The following is a 16,940-nucleotide window of genomic DNA, read 5'->3' as shown; positions in this document are numbered from 1 at the left end:
TGTACAGGAGCACTGCTCCAACTGAGCCACATCTGTCACTACAAAAGGACTACAGCCACTATTTAATCACTATTTAAACTGCTGCCAACACCCTGCTTGACGGGTGTCAGGTTGTATCTGACTGTGTCAGGGTTTGGGGTTTGTTCTTTGTAGTGCTGTATTTCTATTTTAATTTCCCTAGTAAAGAATTGTTATTCCTAATTCCCATATCTTTGCCTGAAATCCCCTTGATTTCAAAATTATAATAATTTGGAGGGAGGGGGTTTACATTCTCCATTTCAAAGAGAAGCTCCTGCCTTTCTCAGCAGACACCTGTCCTCCAAACTAAAACAACAACTTTTTGTTCTTTGTCCATAAATAAGCCGCACCTGATTATAAGCCGCACTTTGGACCAAAATTTTAGTCAAAATGGTGCAGCTTATAATTATGAAATTACTGTTAGCCTGTATAATTGGTCAGTTCACCTTTAGAATTTCTCACTCAGATTGGATGCTGTTCTTTGTATAAAATTTATTGGCTGTAGTTTGAATCCCCCCTGAACTTATAAATATGACTTTGTTCGGAGAGAATCCTGCTTGATACCCTTGGCATGAAATAAAAATTTTTGTGGAACTCATCAAGCAAGGCTCTGGTCTTTCTCTGCTGGATAAATGTGATTTTCTGAGAGATGTCTAAATGATATCAGCACTCTCAACTCCTGATAAAACAACCACCAGGGACCAAAAAAAAGCCACAGGGACCCGCGAGATTCAAGGTCCCTCACGGCTGTTGGGATCTCTCACAGTTTTTAGGGTCTCCAGTGGGTCTGGAGTCTCCCACAGATTCCAGGTTTCCCCATAGTTTGGGGGTTTCCTCGTGACTGTTCATTTTGGGGTCTCCCCACAAATTTCAGGGACACCCTGCAGGCTTTGGGGTCTCTTTGAGGGATTTCAGGATCCCCCCCCATTCATTGTGGGGTCTCCCCACAAATTTCAGGGACACCCTGCAGGTTTTGGGGTCTCCCTGAGGGATTTTAGGATCCCCCACAAATTTCAGAGCCTCCCATGGATTTCAGGGACACCCTGCAGGCTTTGGGGTCTCCCTGAGGGATTTTAGGATCCCCCATTCATTTTGGGGTCTCCCCACAAATTTCAGGGACACCCTGCAGGTTTGGGGTCTCCCCGAGGGATTTTAGGATCCCCCACTCATTTTGGGGTCTCCCCACAAATTTCAGAGCCTCCCAGGAATTTTAGGGACACCCTGCAGGCTTTGGGGTCTCTTTGAGGGATTTCAGGATCCCCCCCCATTCATTGTGGGGTCTCCCCACAAATTTCAGGGACACCCTGCAGGTTTTGGGGTCTCCCTGAGAGATTTTAGGATCCCCCACTCATTTTGGGGTCTCCCCACAAATTTCAGAGCCTCCCAGGAATTTTAGGGACACCCTGCAGGCTTTGGGGTCTCCCTGAGGGATTTTAGGATCCCCCATTCATTTTGGGGTCTCCTGAAAAATTTCAGGGACACCCTGCAGGCTTTGGGGTCTCCCTGAAGGATTTTAGGATCCCCCATTCACTTTGGGGTCTCCCCACAAATTTCAGGGACACCCTGCAGGTTTTGGGGTCTCCCTGAGGGATTTTAGGATCCCCCATTCATTCTGGGGTCTCCCCACAAATTTCAGGGACACCCTGCAGGCTTTGGGGTCTCCCTGAAGGATTTTAGGATCTCCCATTCATTTTGGGGTCTCCCCACAAATTTTAGGGACACCCTGTAGGTTTTGGGGTCTCCCCGAGGGATTTTAGGATCCCCCATTCATTTTGGGGTCTCCCCAGAAATTTCAGGGACACCCTGCAGGCTTTGGGGTCTCCCTGAAGGATTTCAGGATCCCCCATTCATTTGGGGTCTCCCCAGAAATTTCAGGGACACCCTGCAGGCTTTGGGGTCTCCCTGAGATATTTTAGGATCACCCATTCATTTTGGGGTCTCCCCACAAATTTCAGAGCCTCCCAGGGGTTTCAGGGACACCCTGCAGGTTTTGGGGTCCCCCTGAAGGATTTTAGGATCCCCCATTCATTTTGGGGTCTCCCCACAAATTTCAGGGACACCCTGCAGGTTTTGGGGTCTCTTTGAGGGATTTCAGGATCCCCCACAAATTTCAGAGCCTCCCATGAATTTCAGGGACACCCTGCAGGTTTTGGGGTCCCCCTGAGGGATTTTATGATCCCCCCCATTCATTTTGGGGTCTCCCCACAAATTTCAGGGACACCCTGCAGGCTTTGGGGTCTCCCTGAGGGATTTTAGGATCCCCCATTCATTTTGGGGTCTCCCCACAAATTCCAGGGACACCCTGGCGGCTTTGGGGTCTCCCTGAAGGATTTTAGGATCCCTCCCCATCCATTTTGGGGTCTCTCTGAGGGATTTTAGGATCCCCCATTCACTTTCGGGTCTCCCCGAGGGATTTTAGGGTCCCCCATCATTTTGGGGTACCTGGAACACGGTGAGCAGGGCCTGGGGGAAGGTGTCGAAGGTGCTGCGCTTGGTCTGGGTCTCGTCGAAGCTGAAGCGGCCCCCGAAGAGCTGCATGCCCAGCAGGGCGAAGATGATGATGAAGAGGAAGAGCAGCAGCAGCAGGGAGGCGATGGATTTCATGGAGTTCAGCAGCGACCCCACCAGGTTGCTCAGCGATGCCCAGTGCCTGCGGGACACGGGGGTTACTGGGGGCACTGGGAGCACTGGGAAGGGCTGGATGGACAGTGCAGAGCCAACAAATGGAGGAGCTGACCCAGGAACTGGGGTTACTGGGAGCACTGGGAGCACTGGGAAGGGCTGGATGGACAGTGCAGAGCCAACACCGGGTGGAGCTGGCCCAGGAACTGGGGTTACTGGGAGCACTGGGAGCACTGGGAAGGGCTGGATGCACAGTGCAGAGCCAACACCGGGTGGAGCTGGTCCAGGAACTGGGAGCACTGGGAGCACTGGGAAGGGCTGGATGGACAGTGCAGAGCCAACACCTGGTGGAGCTGGTCCAGGAACTGGGAGTACTGGGAGAACTGGGAGAACTGGGAAGGGTTGGATGGACAGTGCAGAGCCAACACCTGGTGTAACTGGCCCAGAAACTGGGAGCACTGGGAGCACTGGGAGCACTGGGAAGGGCTGGATGGACAGTGCAGAGCCAACATCTGGAGGAGCTGGCCCAGGGACTGGGGTTACTGGGAGCACTGGGAGCACTGGGAGCACTGGGAAGGGCTGGATGGACAATGTAGAACCAACACCCGGTGTAGCTGGCCCAGGAACTGGGATTACTGGGGCTACTGGGAGCACTGGGAGCACTGGGAGCACTGGGAAGGGCTGGATGCACAGTGTAGAGCAAACACCTGGTGGACCTGGTCCAGGAACTGGGAGCACTGGGAGCACTGGGAGCACTGGGAGCACTGGGAGCACTGGGAGCACTGGGAGCACTGGGAGCACTGGGAAGGGCTGGATGCACAGTGCAGAGCCAACACCGGGTGGAGCTGGCCCAGGAACTGGGGTTACTGGGAGCACTGGGAGCACTGGGAAGGGTTGGATGGACAGTGCAGAGCCAACACCTGGTGGAGCTGGCCCAGGAACTGGGAGCACTGGGAGCACTGGGAGCACTGGGAAGGGCTGGATGGACAGTGCAGAGCCAACACCGGGTGGAGCTGACCCAGGAACTGGGGTTACTGGGAGCACTGGGAGCACTGGGAGCACTGGGAAGAGCTGGATGGACAGTGCAGAGTCAACATCTGGAGGAGCTGGCCCAGGAACTGGGAGCACTGGGAGCACTGGGAAGGGCTGGATGCACAATGCAGAGCCAACACCTGGAGGAGCTGACCCAGGAACTGGGAGCACTGGGAGCACTGGGAGCACTGGGAGCACTGGGAAGGGTTGGATGGACAGGGAGAGCCAACACCTGGTGGAGCTGGTCCAGGATCTGGGGTTACTGGGAGTACTGGGAGCACTGGGAGCACTGGGAGCACTGGGAAGGGCTGGATGGACAGTGCAGAGCCAACACCTGGTGGAGCTGACCCAGGAACTGGGAGCACTGGGAGCACTGGGAGCACTGGGAAGGGCTGGATGGACAGTGCAGAGCCAACACCTGGTGGAACTGACCCACGAACTGGGGTTACTGGGAGCACTGGGAGCACTGGGAAGGGCTGGATGCACAGTGCAGAGCCAACACCTGGTGGAGCTGATCCACAGCTTGCTCAGCAATGCCCAGGGACTGGGAGCACTGGGAGCACTGGGAGCACTGGGAAAGGCTGGATGGACAGTGCAGAGCCAACACCTGGTGGAGCTGGCCCAGGAACTGGGATTACTGGGGCTACTGGGAGCACTGGGAGCACTGGGAAGGGCTGGATGGACAATGCAGAGCCAACACCTCATGGAGCTGACCCAGGAACTGGGGTTACTGGGAGCACTGGGAGCACTGGGAGCATTGGGAAGGGCTGGATGGACAGTGCAGAGACAACACCTGGTGGAGCTGATCCACAGCTTGCTCAGCAATGCCCAGGGACTGGGAGCACTGGGAGCACTGGGAGCACTGGGAGCACTGGGAAGGGCTGGATGGACAGTGCAGAGCCAACACCCAGTGCTGGGGGGTGTTGCACTATTGGGGTGTCACCAGTTTGGGACATCACAGCATTAGGGCATCACTGCTTTGGGACATCGCAGGGTTGGGGCGTTGGGGTGTTGGGACATTGTTACAGTGTTTGGGTGTCCTGGTGTGGGGACATTGCAGTTGTCACAGTGTCCTGGTGTCAGGGTGTCAGGACATGGCACTGTGTGTCCTGGTATTGGGATGTCCTGTTTCCTGGTGTCCTGTTGTTGGGCTGTCCTGTTGTCGGGGTGCCCTGGTGTTGGGATGTCCTGGTGTCCCAGTGTTGGGGCACTGGGGTGTCCCATTGTTGGGGTGTCCCAGTGTCAGGGTGTCCCAGTATTGGGGTGTCCTGGTGTTGGGGTGTCTCACTGTTGCAGCACCAGGCCGTCAGGCCATGGCTCTGTCCCAGTATTGGGGTGTCCCACTATCGGGCTGTCCCGCTGTTGGGCTGTCCCGCCGCCGCAGGCCCAGGCTGTCAGGTCGTGGCTCTGTCCTGGTATTGGGCTGTCCCGGTATTGGGATGTCCCGGTATTGGGGTGTCCCAGTGTCAGGGTGTCCCGGTGTCGGGGTGTCCCGGTATTGGGGTGTCCAGTGTCAGGCTGTCCCACTTCCACAGCACTGGGCCATCAGGCCATGGCTCTGTCCTGGTATTGGAGTGTCCTCTTTTTGGGGTGTCCCAGTATCGGGCTGTCCCGCTATCGGACTGTCCTGTTTTCGGGCTGTCCCGCTATCGGGTTGTCCCCTGCCGAGCCCCACACTGTCTGGCCATGGCTCTGTCCCAGTATCGGGGTATCCCTGTGGCAGGGTGTCCCGCTATCGGGCTGTCCCATTTTCGGGCTGTCCCGGTATTGGGGTATCCCATTTTAGGACTGTCCCACTATTGGGCTGTCCCACTATCGGGCTGTCCCATTATCGGGCTGTCCTGCTATCGGTCTGTCCCACTATCGGTCTGTCCCACTATTGGTCTGTCCCACTATCGGGCTGTCCCGCTGTCCGGCTGTCCCGCTGTCGGGCTGTCCCGCTATCGGACTGTCCTACTGCCAAGCCCCACACTGTCAGGCCATGGCTCTGTCCCGTTTTCGGGGTGTCCCGGTATTGGGGTGTCCCACTGTCGGGCTGTCCCGCTATCGGGATGTCCCGTTTTCAGGCTGTCCCGTTTTCAGGTTGTCCCGCTATCGGGCTGTCCGCTGCCGAGCCCTGGGCTGTCAGGCCACGACTCTGTCCCAGTATCGGGGTATCCCAGTGTCAGGGTGTCCCAGTGTCGGGTTGTCCCGTTTTTGGGCTGTCCCGCTGTCGGGATGTCCCGCTGCCGCAGCCCGGGGCTGTCAGGCCATGGCTCTGTCCCAGTATTGGGGTGTCCCCTTTTTGGGGTGTCCCGCTGTCGGACTGTCCTGCTGCCAAGCCCCGCGCTGTCTGGCCATGGCTCTGTCCCGTTTTCGGGCTGTCCCGCTATTGGGCTGTCCCGTTTTTGGGCTGTCCCGCTATCGGGCTGTCTGCTGCCGAGCCCCGGGCTGTCAGGCCACGACTCTGTCCCAGTGTCAGGGTGTCCCAGTGTCAGGGTGTCCCAGTGTCGGGTTGTCCCGTTTTTGGGCTGTCCCGCTGTCGGGGTATCCCGCTATCGGACTGTCCCGTTTTTGGACTATCCCGCTATCGGGCTGTCCCGCTATCGCAGCCCCGGGTTGTCAGGCCATGGCTCTGTCCCAGTATTGGGATATCCCGTTTTTGGACTATCCCGCTATCGCGCTGTCCCTCTGCCGAGCCCCGCGCTGTCTGGCCGTGGTTCTGTCCCGTTTTCGGGGTGTCCCGGTATTGGGGTGTCCCGTTTTTGGGCTGTCCCGCTATCAAGCTGTCCCGTTTTTGGACTATCCCGCTATCGGACTGTCACCTGCCGAGCACCGGGCTGTCAGGCCATGGCTCTGTCCAGTTTTCGGGATGTCCCAGTATTGGGGCATCCCGTTTTGGGACTGTCCCGCTATCGGGCTGTCCCGTTTTTGGGCTGTCCCGCTATCGGGCTGTCCCGTTTTTGGACTATCACGCTATCGGGCTGTCCCGTTTTGGACTATCCCGCTATCGCGCTGTCCCCTGCCGAGCCCCGCGCTGTCAGACCATGGCTCTGTCCCGTTTTTGGACTATCCCGCTATCGAGCTGTCCCGCTATCGGGCTGTCCCGTTTTTGGACTATCCCGCTATCGGGCTGTCCCGTTTTTGGACTATCCCGCTATCGCGCTGTCCCCTGCCGAGCCCCGCGCCGCCTGTCGCTCACCGGGTCACCTTGAAGACGCGCAGCAGGCGCACGCAGCGCAGCACGGAGATGCCGAGCGGCTCCATGGCCCCGCGCTCCACCAGCGCGGTCTCCAGCACGCCCCCGCACACCACGAAGCAGTCGAAGCGGTTGAAGAAACTCGCGAAGTAACACGAGGGGCCGAGCGCGTAGAGCTTCAGCACCATCTCGGCGGCGAAGAGCGACAGCAGCGCCTTGTTGGCGTAGGCTGGGGAGGGGACACCGGGGGGGACACGGCCGGGTCACCCCCGAGCCAGGGAGGGGGCGGGGGAGCGCCCAGAGCTCGGGGGGGGACGGGAGCACTGGGGGATGCCGGGGGGTGTGGGGAGTTTGGGGGGTACTGGGGGTGTTGGGGGGTACTGGGGAGGGTGGGGAGCACTGGGAGGTGTCGGGGGCACTGGGAGGTGTCGGGGGGCACTGGGAGGTGTCGGAGGGCACTGGGAGGTTTTGGGGGGCACTGGCAGGATTTGGGTAGCACCGGGAGGTGTTGGGGGGTACCTCAGGATTTGGGAGGCACCGGGAGGTGTTGGGGGGCACCGGGAGGTGTCGGGGCGTACCACAGGATTTGGGAAGTACTGGCAGGTGTTGGGCGGCACTGGGAGGTGTCGGGAGGCACTGGGAGGTGGCGGACGGCACTGGGAGGTGTCGAGGGGTACCGCAGGATTTGGGCGGCACTGGGAGGTGCTGGGGGGCACCGGGAGGTGTTGAGCGGCACTGGGAGGTGTCGGGGGGCACCGGGAGGTTTGAGAGACACTGGGAGGTGTTGGGTGGCACTGGGAGGTGTCGGGGGACACTGGGGAGGCATTGGGTGGCACTGGGAGGTGGCGGGGGGCACTAGAGAGGTGTCGGGGGGCAAGGCAGGTGTCAGGGGGCACTGGGGAGGTGTTGGGTGGCACTGGGAGGTGTTGGGTGGCACTGGGAAGTGTGGGGGGGCACTGGAGAGTTTGGGAGGCACTGGGGAGGTGTTGGGGGGCACTGGGAGGTGTTGGGTGGCACTGGGAAGTGTGGGGGGGGCACTGGAGAGTTTGGGAGGCACTGGGGAGGTGTTGGGGGGCGCTGGGGAGGTTGGGCGGCACTGGGAGGTGTTGGGCGGCACTGGGAGGTGTTGGGTGGCACTGGGAGGTGTCGGGGGGCACTGGGAGGTGGCGGACGGCACTGGGAGGTGTCGGGGGGTACCTCAGGATTTGGGAGGCACTGGCAGGTTTTGGGCTGCACTGGGACGTGTCGGGGGCCACTGGAGAGTTTTGGGAGGCACTGGGAGGTGTTGGGTGGCACTGGGGAGGTTGGGGGGCACTGGGAGGTGTCAGGGGGCGCTGGGGAGACTGGGGGGCAGTGGGAGGTGTTGGGCGGCACTGGGAGGTGTCGGGGGGTATTGAGAGGTGTCGGGGAGTACCTCAGGATTTGGGAGGCACTGGGAAGTGTTGGGAGGCACTGGGGAGGTTGGGCGGCACTGGGAGGTGTCGGGGGGCACTGGGGAGGTGTCGGGGGGTACCGCAGGATTTGGGAAGTACTGGCAAGTGTCGGGCGGCACCGGGAGGTGTCGGGGGGCACTGGGGAGGTTGGGAGGCACTGGGAGGTGTCGGGGGCACTGGGAACTCTCCGGGGGTACCGCAGGATTTGGGAGGCACTGGGAGGTGTCGGGGGCACCTCAGGATTTGGGAGGCACAGGGAGGTGTCGGGGGGCACTGAGGAGGTGTTGGGGGACACTGGGAGGTGTTGAGGGGTACCGCAGGATTTGGGAGGCACCGGGAGGTGTCGGGGGGCACCTCAGGATTTGGGAGGCACCGGGAGGTGTCGGGAGGCACTGGGAGGTGTCGGGGGGTACCGCAGGATTTGGGAAGTACTGGCAGGTGTCGGGGAGCGCCTCAGGATTTGGGCGGCATTGGGAGGTGTCGGAGGCACTGAGGAGGTGTCGGGTGGCACTGGGAAGTGTCGGGGAGCACTGGAGAGTTTGGGAGGCACTGGGGAGGTTGGGCGGCACTGGGAGGTGTCAGGGGACACTGGAGAGGTGTCGCGGAGCACCTCAGGATTTGGGAGGCACTGGCAGGTTTTGGGCTGCACTGGGACGTGTCGGGGGCCACTGGAGAGTTTTGGGGGTACTGGGAGGTGACAGGGGGCACCGGGAGGTGTTGGGTGGCACTGGGAGGTGTCGGGGGGTACCGCAGGATTTGGGAAGTACTGGCAGGTGTTGGGCGGCACTGGGAGGTGTCAGGGGACACCAGGAGGTGTCGGGGGGCACCTCAGGATTTGGGAGGCACTGGGAGGTGTTGGGAGGCACTGGGAGATGTCGGGGGGCACTGGGAGGTTTTGGGGGACACTGGGAGGTGTCGGGTGGCACTGGGAGGTGTCGGGGCGCACCGCAGCCTTTGGGTGGCACTGGCAGGTTTTGGGGGGCACCGAGAGGTGTCAGGGGTCACCAGGACGATCCCGGGGGCCGTACCCTGTGTCTCGGTGAGCCAGGGCGGCTGCCCGTGGTGCTCGGAGGCGATGGTCAGCGTGTTGAGGAACACGAGCAGCAGCACGGTCCAGTAGAAGGACACGGATTTCACGGCAGCGCGGCAGCGCCGGCGCCACAGGCGGTTCAGGCGGCGCAGGCGGCGGCTGGGGGGGCAGAGGGGAATTTGGGGGACAAAAAGGGGGTTTGGGGGACAAAAAGGGGGTTTGGGGGACAGAGAGGGGGTTTGGGGGGACAGAAACAGCCCCACATCACGTGGGAGGAGGTGAAGGGTGTTTGGGTTGGGGGGGGAATTTAGGGGTCACACAGAATCCCAGAATCACCAGGTTGGAAGTGACCACGGTTACCGAGCCCAATTAACCCAAATTAACCACAATTAACCACAATTAACCACAATTAATTAACCACGGCACCGAGAGCCACGTCCAGTTTTTTTTTTTTAAACACATCCAGAGATGGTGATTCTGCCACCTCTCCGGGCAGATATTCCAGTACTTCATCACTCTTTCCATAAAAAAAACTTTTATCCTAATATCCAACCTTTATTTCCCTCAAGGTAGGGACAAGGAGGGGGATGGGAATTCGGGGTAGAGGGGGTGTTTTGGGGAACGTGGAGGAATTTGGGGTACAGGATGGTGGGAGGGGCTGGGAGGCTTTAGGGGGGTCCCACTGCAGCCCTCCCCCCTTTTTTTCCACACCCCCCCATTCATCTCCCCACTCACCAGAATTTTGTCTTTGTAATTTTGCCCCTGGGGAAAGAAAAGCAGAGTCACCCCAAAATTTGGGGATTCTGAGGGGGTCCCTTGGCCATGGGGGAATATCTAGGGGGGTGCTGGGGTCGGGTTTGGTTTTGGGGGGCGTAGAGGATCCCTGAGGCTATGGGGGGTGTTGAGGTACCTGGGGGTGGTCATAAAGGCGCTGGGATCATTTTTGGGGTCCTGGGGGGAGTATGGGGGGTCCATGGGGCTATGGAGGGGTCCCAGAGGGCTTTGAGGGGCTGTGGGGGTCAGCTCTGGGGTCTCAGGGGGGCATCTGGGGGTGGGGTCGCTCAGGCTATGAGCGGTATTGAGGGGATACGGGAGGGTCCCAAATTATTCTGAGGTGTTGTTGGTGTCAGGTTTGGGGTCCCAGGGATCTGTGGGGTGTCCCTGGGGTCATGGGGGGATCCCTGGTAGGGTCGGGGGTCCCGTGACCCCCCTGGGGCTCACAGGCAGCGGTCACAGGCGGTCGGAGTTGTCTCCTCATCCCCCACAGTCTCCGTGTTGACCGAGGTGGTCTCGCTGCCGGGGAGGCTGGCTGGGGAGGGGGCACCGCTCAGCCGGGGGGCTTGGGGTGCCCGGCCCGGGGGGATTTGGGGTGCTCGGCCCCAGGGGGATTTGGGGGTGCCCAGCCCCAGGGGATTTGGAGTCCCCAGACCCGGGGGGCTTGGGGTGCCCGACCCCAGGGAGCTTGGGGTGCCCAGGTCTGCGGGATTGGGGTGCCCAGGTCTGTGGGATTTGGGGTACCCAGCCCCAGGGGATATGGAATGTCAGGGTTCAGGGGATTTGGAGTACCCAGCCCTGGGGGGATTTGGGGGTGCCCAGTCCCGGGGGGATTGAGGGTACCTAGACCCAGGGGATTTGGGGTTCCCAGCCCCAGGGGATTTGGGGGTGTTCAGCCCCGGGTGATTTGGGGGTGCCCAGGTCTGGGGGATTGGGGTGTCAAGATCCAGGGGATTTGGGAGTGCCCAGTCCCGGGGGGTTTGGGGTGCCCGACCCCAGGGGAATTGGGGTGCCCAGGTCTGTGGGATTTGGGGTGCCCAGACCCACGGGATTTGGAATGTCAGGGTTCAGGGGATTTGGGGTACCCAGCCCTGGGGGTGGGATTGGGGTGCCCAGGTGTGGGGGATATGGGGGTGCCCAGCCCCGGGGGGTTTGGGGTGCCCAGGTCTGGGGGATTTGGGGTGCCCAGCCCCGGGGGATTTGGGGTGCCCAGGTCTGGGGGATTTGGGGGTGCCCAGGTCTGGGGGATTTGGGGTTCCCAGCTCTGGGGGATTTGGGGTGCCCGGACCCAGGGGATTTGGGGTGCCCAGACCCAGGGGATTTGGGGTGCCCAGATCTGGGGAATTTGGGGTGCCCAGACCCAGGGGATTCGGGTGCCCAGGTCTGGGGGATTTGGGGTGCCCAGGTCTGGGGGGTATGGGGGTGTCCAGCCCTGGGGGTGGGATTGGGGGGCCCAGCCCTGGGGGAATTTGGGGTGCCCAGACCCAGGGGATTTGGGGTTCCCAGCCCCAGGGGATTTGGGGTGCCCAGCCCGAGGGGATTTGGGGTGCCTGGGTCTGGGGGTTTGGGGTGCCCAGACCCAGGGGATTGGGGTGCCCAGGTCTGGGGGATGTGGGGTGCTCGGCCCCAGGGGATTTGGGGTTCCCAGCCCCGGGGGGATTGGGGTGCCCAGGTCTGGGGAATTTGGGGGTGCCCAGACACAGGGGATTGGGGGTGCCCAGCCACGGGGGGTTAGGGGTGCCCAGGTCTGGGGGGATTTGGGGTGCCCAGGTCTGGGGGTTTGGGGAGCCCAGCCCTGGGGGGTTTGGGGTGCCCGACCAAGGGGGATTTGGAGTCCCCAGACCCGGGGGGCTTGGGGTGCCCGACCCCAGGGGATTTGGAATGTCAGGGTTCAGGGGATCTGGGGTACCCAGCCCTGGAGGGATTTGGGGGTGCCCAGGTCTAGGGGGATTGGGGTGCCCAGCCTCAGGGGATTTGGGGTGCCCAGCCCCGGGGGATTTGGGGTTCCCAGGTCTGTGGGATTTGGGGCTCCCAGCCCCAGGGGATTTGGGGATGCCCAGACCTGGGGGGGTTTTGGGGGTGCCCAGGTCTGGGGAATTTGGGGGTGCCTAGCCCCAGGGGATTTGGGGTGCCCAGCCCGAGGGGATTTGGGGTGCTCGGCCCCGGGGGATTTGGGGGGCCCAGCCCCGGGGGGATTTGGGGGTGCCAAGACCCAGGGGATTTGGGGTGCCCAGGTCTGGGGGATTTGGGGTGTGAGACCCGGGGGATTTGGGGTTCCCAGCCCCGGGGGGATTGGGGTGCCCAGGTCTGGGGAATTTGGGGGTGCCTAGCCCCAGGGGATTTGGGGTGCCCAGCCCCAGGGGATTTGGAGTCCCCAGACCCGGGGGGCTTGGGGTGCCCGACCCCAGGGAGCTTGGGGTGCCCAGGTCTGCGGGATTGGGGTGCCCAGGTCTGTGGGATTTGGGGTACCCAGCCCCAGGGGATTTGGAATGTCAGGGTTCAGGGGATTTGGAGTACCCAGCCCTGGGGGGATTTGGGGGTGCCCAGTCCCGGGGGGATTGAGGGTACCTAGACCCAGGGGATTTGGGGTTCCCAGCCCCAGGGGATTTGGGGGTGTTCAGCCCCGGGTGATTTGGGGGTGCCCAGGTCTGGGGGATTGGGGTGTCAAGATCCAGGGGATTTGGGAGTGCCCAGTCCCGGGGGGTTTGGGGTGCCCGACCCCAGGGGAATTGGGGTGCCCAGGTCTGTGGGATTTGGGGTGCCCAGACCCACGGGATTTGGAATGTCAGGGTTCAGGGGATTTGGGGTACCCAGCCCTGGGGGTGGGATTGGGGTGCCCAGGTGTGGGGGATATGGGGGTGCCCAGCCCCGGGGGGTTTGGGGTGCCCGACCCCAGGGGAATTGGGGTGCCCAGGTCTGTGGGATTTGGGGTACCCAGCCCCAGGGGATTTGGAATGTCAGGGTTCAGGGGATTTGGGGTACCCAGCCCTGGGGGGATTTGGGGGTGCCCAGGTCTAGGGGGATTGGGGTGCCCAGCCTCAGGGGATTTGGGGTGCCCAGGTCTGGGGGATTTGGGGTGCCCAGCCCCGGGGGATTTGGGGTGCCCAGGTCTGGGGGATTTGGGGGTGCCCAGGTCTGGGGGATTTGGGGTTCCCAGCTCTGGGGGATTTGGGGTGCCCGGACCCAGGGGATTTGGGGTGCCCAGACCCAGGGGATTTGGAATGTCAGGGTTCAGGGGATTTGGGGTACCCAGCCCTGGAGGGATTTGGGGGTGCCCAGGTCTAGGGGGATTGGGGTGCCCAGCCTCAGGGGATTTGGGGTGCCCAGCCCCGGGGGATTTGGGGTTCCCAGGTCTGTGGGATTTGGGGCTCCCAGCCCCAGGGGATTTGGGGATGCCCAGACCTGGGGGGGTTTTGGGGGTGCCCAGGTCTGGGGAATTTGGGGGTGCCTAGCCCCAGGGGATTTGGGGTGCCCAGCCCGAGGGGATTTGGGGTGCTCGGCCCCGGGGGATTTGGGGGGCCCAGCCCCGGGGGGATTTGGGGGTGCCAAGACCCAGGGGATTTGGGGTGCCCAGGTCTGGGGGATTTGGGGTGTGAGACCCGGGGGATTTGGGGTTCCCAGCCCCGGGGGGATTGGGGTGCCCAGGTCTGGGGAATTTGGGGGTGCCTAGCCCCAGGGGATTTGGGGTGCCCAGGTCTGGGGGATTTGGGGTGCCCAGGTCTGGAGGATTTGGAGTGCCCAGTCCCAGGGGGTTTTGGGGGTGCCCAGGTCTGGGGAATTTGGGGGTGCCCAGCCCCGGGGGTTTGGGGTGCCCGGCCCCAGGGGATTGGGGTGCCCAGGTCTGGGGGATTTGGGGTGCCCAGGTCTGGGAGATTTTGGTGTGCCCAGCCTCAGGGGGATTTGGAGTCCCTAGCCCCGGGGGGATTTGGGATTCCCAGCCCCGGGGGATTTGGGGTGCCCGGCCCCAGGGGATTTGGGGTGCCCAGGTCTGGGGGGATTTGGGGGTGCCCAGGTCTGGGAATTTGGGGGTGCCTAGCCCCAGGGGACTTGGGGTGCCCAGGTCTGGGGGGTTTGGGGTGCCCAGGTCTGGAGGATTTGGAGTGCCCAGTCCCAGGGGATTTGGGGTGCCCAGACCCAGGGGATTCGGGTGCCCAGGTCTGGGGGATTTGGGGTGCCCAGACCCAGGGGATTGGGGTGCCTAGGTCTGTGGGATTTGGGGTGCCCAGGTCTGGGATATTGTGGGGTGCCCAGACCCAGGGGATTTGGGGGTGCCCGGCCCCAGGTGATTTGGGGGTGCCCAGACCTGGGGGGGTTTTGGGGGTGCCCAGGTCTGGGGGGATTGGAGTGCCCAGCCCCGGGGGTTTGGGGTGCCCGACCCCAGGGGAATTGAGGTGCCAAGACCCAGGGGATTTGGAATGTCAGGGTTCAGGGAATTTGGGGTGCCCAGCCCGGGGAAGGGCGTGGTTGGGGTGCCCAGGCCTGGGCAATTTGAGATGTCAGGATTCAGGAAATTTGGAGATGCCCAGTCCAAGGAATTCAGAGTGCCCAGGTCTGCATTCAGGAAATTTGGGATGCCTGTGTTCAGGGAATTTGGCATGCCCAGGTCTGGAGGATTTTCAGGTACCCAGGTTCAGGGAATTTGGGGGGTCTGAGTTCAGGGAATTTGGGGATGCCTAGGTCAAGGGAACTTGGGGTGTCCAGGCTCAGGAAATTTGGAGTGTCCAGGCTCAGGGAATTTGGAGTGTCAGGGCTCAGGAAATTTGGGGTGTCAGGGCTCAGGGAATTTGGGGTGTCCAGGCTCAGGGAATTTGAGATGCTTGGGTTCAGGGAACTCGGTGTGTCCAGGCTCAGGGAATTTGGGGTGTGAGGGCTCAGGAAATTTGGGGTGTCCAGGCTCAGGGAATTTGGGGTGTCCAGGCTCAGGGAATTTGAGATGCTTGGGTTCAGGGAACTCGGTGTGTTCAAGCTCAGGAAATTTGGGGTGTCCAGGCTCAGGAAATTTGGGGTGTCCAGGCTCAGGGAATTTGAGATGCTTGGGTCCAGGGAACTTGGTGTGTTCAAGCTCAGGAAATTTGGAGTGTCCAGGCTCAGGGAATTTGAGATGCTTGGGTTCAGGGAACTCGGTGTGTCCAGGCTCAGGAAATTTGGAGTGTCAGGGCTCAGGGAATTTGGGATGTCCAGGCTAAGGGAATTTGGGGATGTCCAGGCTCAGGAAATTTGGGGATGTCTAGGTCCAGAGAATTTGAGCTGCTTGGGTTCAGGGAACTTTTTGTGTCCAGGCTCAGGAAATTTGGAGTGTCCAGGCTCAGGGAATTTGAGATGCTTGGGTTCAGGGAACTTGGTGTGTTCAAGCTCAGGAAATTTGGGGTGTCAGGGCTCAGGAAATTTGGGGTGTCCAGGCTCAGGGAATTTGGGGTGTCAGGGCTCAGGGAATTTGGAGTGTCCAGGCTCCGGGAATTTGGGGTGTCAGGGCTCAGGGAATTTGGGATGTCCAGGCTCAGGGAATTTGGAGTGTCCAGGCTCAGGGAATTTGAGCTGCTTGGGTTCAGGGAACTTTGTGTGTCCAGGCTCAGGGAATTTGTTGTGTCCAGGCTCAGGAAATTTGGTGTGTCCAGGCTCAGGAAATTTGGGGTGTCCAGGCTCAGGGAATTTGGGGTGTCAGGGCTCAGGGAATTCGGGATGTCCAGGCTCAGGGAATTTGGGGTGTCCAGGCTCAGGGAATTTGGGGTGTCAGGGCTCAGGGAATTTGGGGTGTCAGGGCTCAGGAAATTTGGGGTGTCCAGATCCAGAGAATTTGAGCTGCTTGGGTTCAGGGAACTTTGTGTGTCCAGGCTCAGGAAATTTGGGGTGTCAGGGCTCAGGAAATTTGGGGTGTCCAGGCTCAGGAAATTTGGGGTGTCAGGGCTCAGGAAATTTGGAGTGTCCAGGCTCAGGGAATTTGGGGTGTCCAGGCTCAGGGAATTTGAGCTGCTTGGGTTCAGGGAACTTTGTGCGTCCAGGCTCAGGAAATTTGGGATGTCCAGGCTCAGGGAATTTGAGATGTCCAGGCTCAGGGAATTTGGGGTGTCCAGGCTCAGGAAATTTGAGATGTCCAGGCTCAGGGAATTTGGAGTGTCCAGGCTCAGGGAATTTGGGATGTCCAAGCTCAGGGAATTTGAGCTGCTTGAGTTCAGGGAACTTTGTGTGTTCAAGCTCAGGAAATTTGAGGATGCCTAGGTCCAGAGAATTTGGGATGCTTGGGTTCAGGGAATTTGAGGTGCCAAATTCCCAGCTCTGGGGGATTTAAGGGTGCCCAGCCCAGGGGATATGGAGTGTCTGGGCTCAGGGTACCGTGGGTATCAGTGGAGTGACTCGCGTGGCGCAGCCACTTCAGCCTCGGCTTCCTCTTCCCCATCAGGTCCTCAGCGGTCAGGCCTGGGGGAAAGGAGGGTCACAGAGGTTTGGGGGGCTCAGCATTTGAGGATTGCCCCCTCCCAGCCCCACTCACGGTGCTTCTCGTGCTCCCCCTCCTCCTCATCCCCCTCCAGCTCAGCCTGGGTGATCCAATCCATGTAGCCCCGCAGATCTTCCTCCAGCTGCTGCTTCTCCCGAAGCTTCTGGAAATCCCCACGAGCCTTGGCTTTCTCTCTCTCCTTGGAGAATTCCCTGGGGATGGGGGGGACAGGTGTGACCCCCCAAAAACACCCAGGATGTGACTCGTGCCCCCCTGGCCTCACTCACCCGCTCAGCACCCCCAGCACCAGGTTGAGGACGAAGAAGGAGCCGAAGATGACGAGGCTGACGAAGTAAATCCAGGGCAGCTCGTGGCCCATCGCGTCCTGCATCTGTGGGGGGAAATTTGGGGTGATGGGGG

At 60.9% G+C, this 16,940-nt stretch overlaps 1 protein-coding gene across 1 annotated transcript in view; it reads right to left on the bottom strand.

Annotated features, from left to right (window-relative positions):
• CACNA1F (calcium voltage-gated channel subunit alpha1 F) overlaps nucleotides 1-16,940 on the bottom strand; it is a 77,706-nt gene that overhangs the window by 39,530 nt on the left and 21,236 nt on the right. The window contains exons 8-15 of the mRNA XM_042780086.1: nucleotides 16,808-16,911; nucleotides 16,575-16,732; nucleotides 16,418-16,501; nucleotides 10,535-10,622; nucleotides 10,049-10,075; nucleotides 9,312-9,472; nucleotides 6,854-7,079; nucleotides 2,461-2,668 (exon numbers count right to left, since the gene is read on the bottom strand). Coding sequence (XP_042636020.1) covers nucleotides 2,461-2,668; nucleotides 6,854-7,079; nucleotides 9,312-9,472; nucleotides 10,049-10,075; nucleotides 10,535-10,622; nucleotides 16,418-16,501; nucleotides 16,575-16,732; nucleotides 16,808-16,911 — 1,056 coding nt within the window. The remainder of the gene's footprint in view (nucleotides 1-2,460; nucleotides 2,669-6,853; nucleotides 7,080-9,311; nucleotides 9,473-10,048; nucleotides 10,076-10,534; nucleotides 10,623-16,417; nucleotides 16,502-16,574; nucleotides 16,733-16,807; nucleotides 16,912-16,940) is intronic.

Source organism: Catharus ustulatus, chromosome 32 (genome assembly GCF_009819885.2).
Source record: "Catharus ustulatus isolate bCatUst1 chromosome 32, bCatUst1.pri.v2, whole genome shotgun sequence".
In the NCBI taxonomy this organism is placed as follows: Eukaryota; Metazoa; Chordata; class Aves; order Passeriformes; family Turdidae; genus Catharus; species Catharus ustulatus.
The sequence above is the reverse complement of the archived record's forward strand: the minus strand, read 5'-3'. Positions and strand labels throughout refer to the sequence as shown.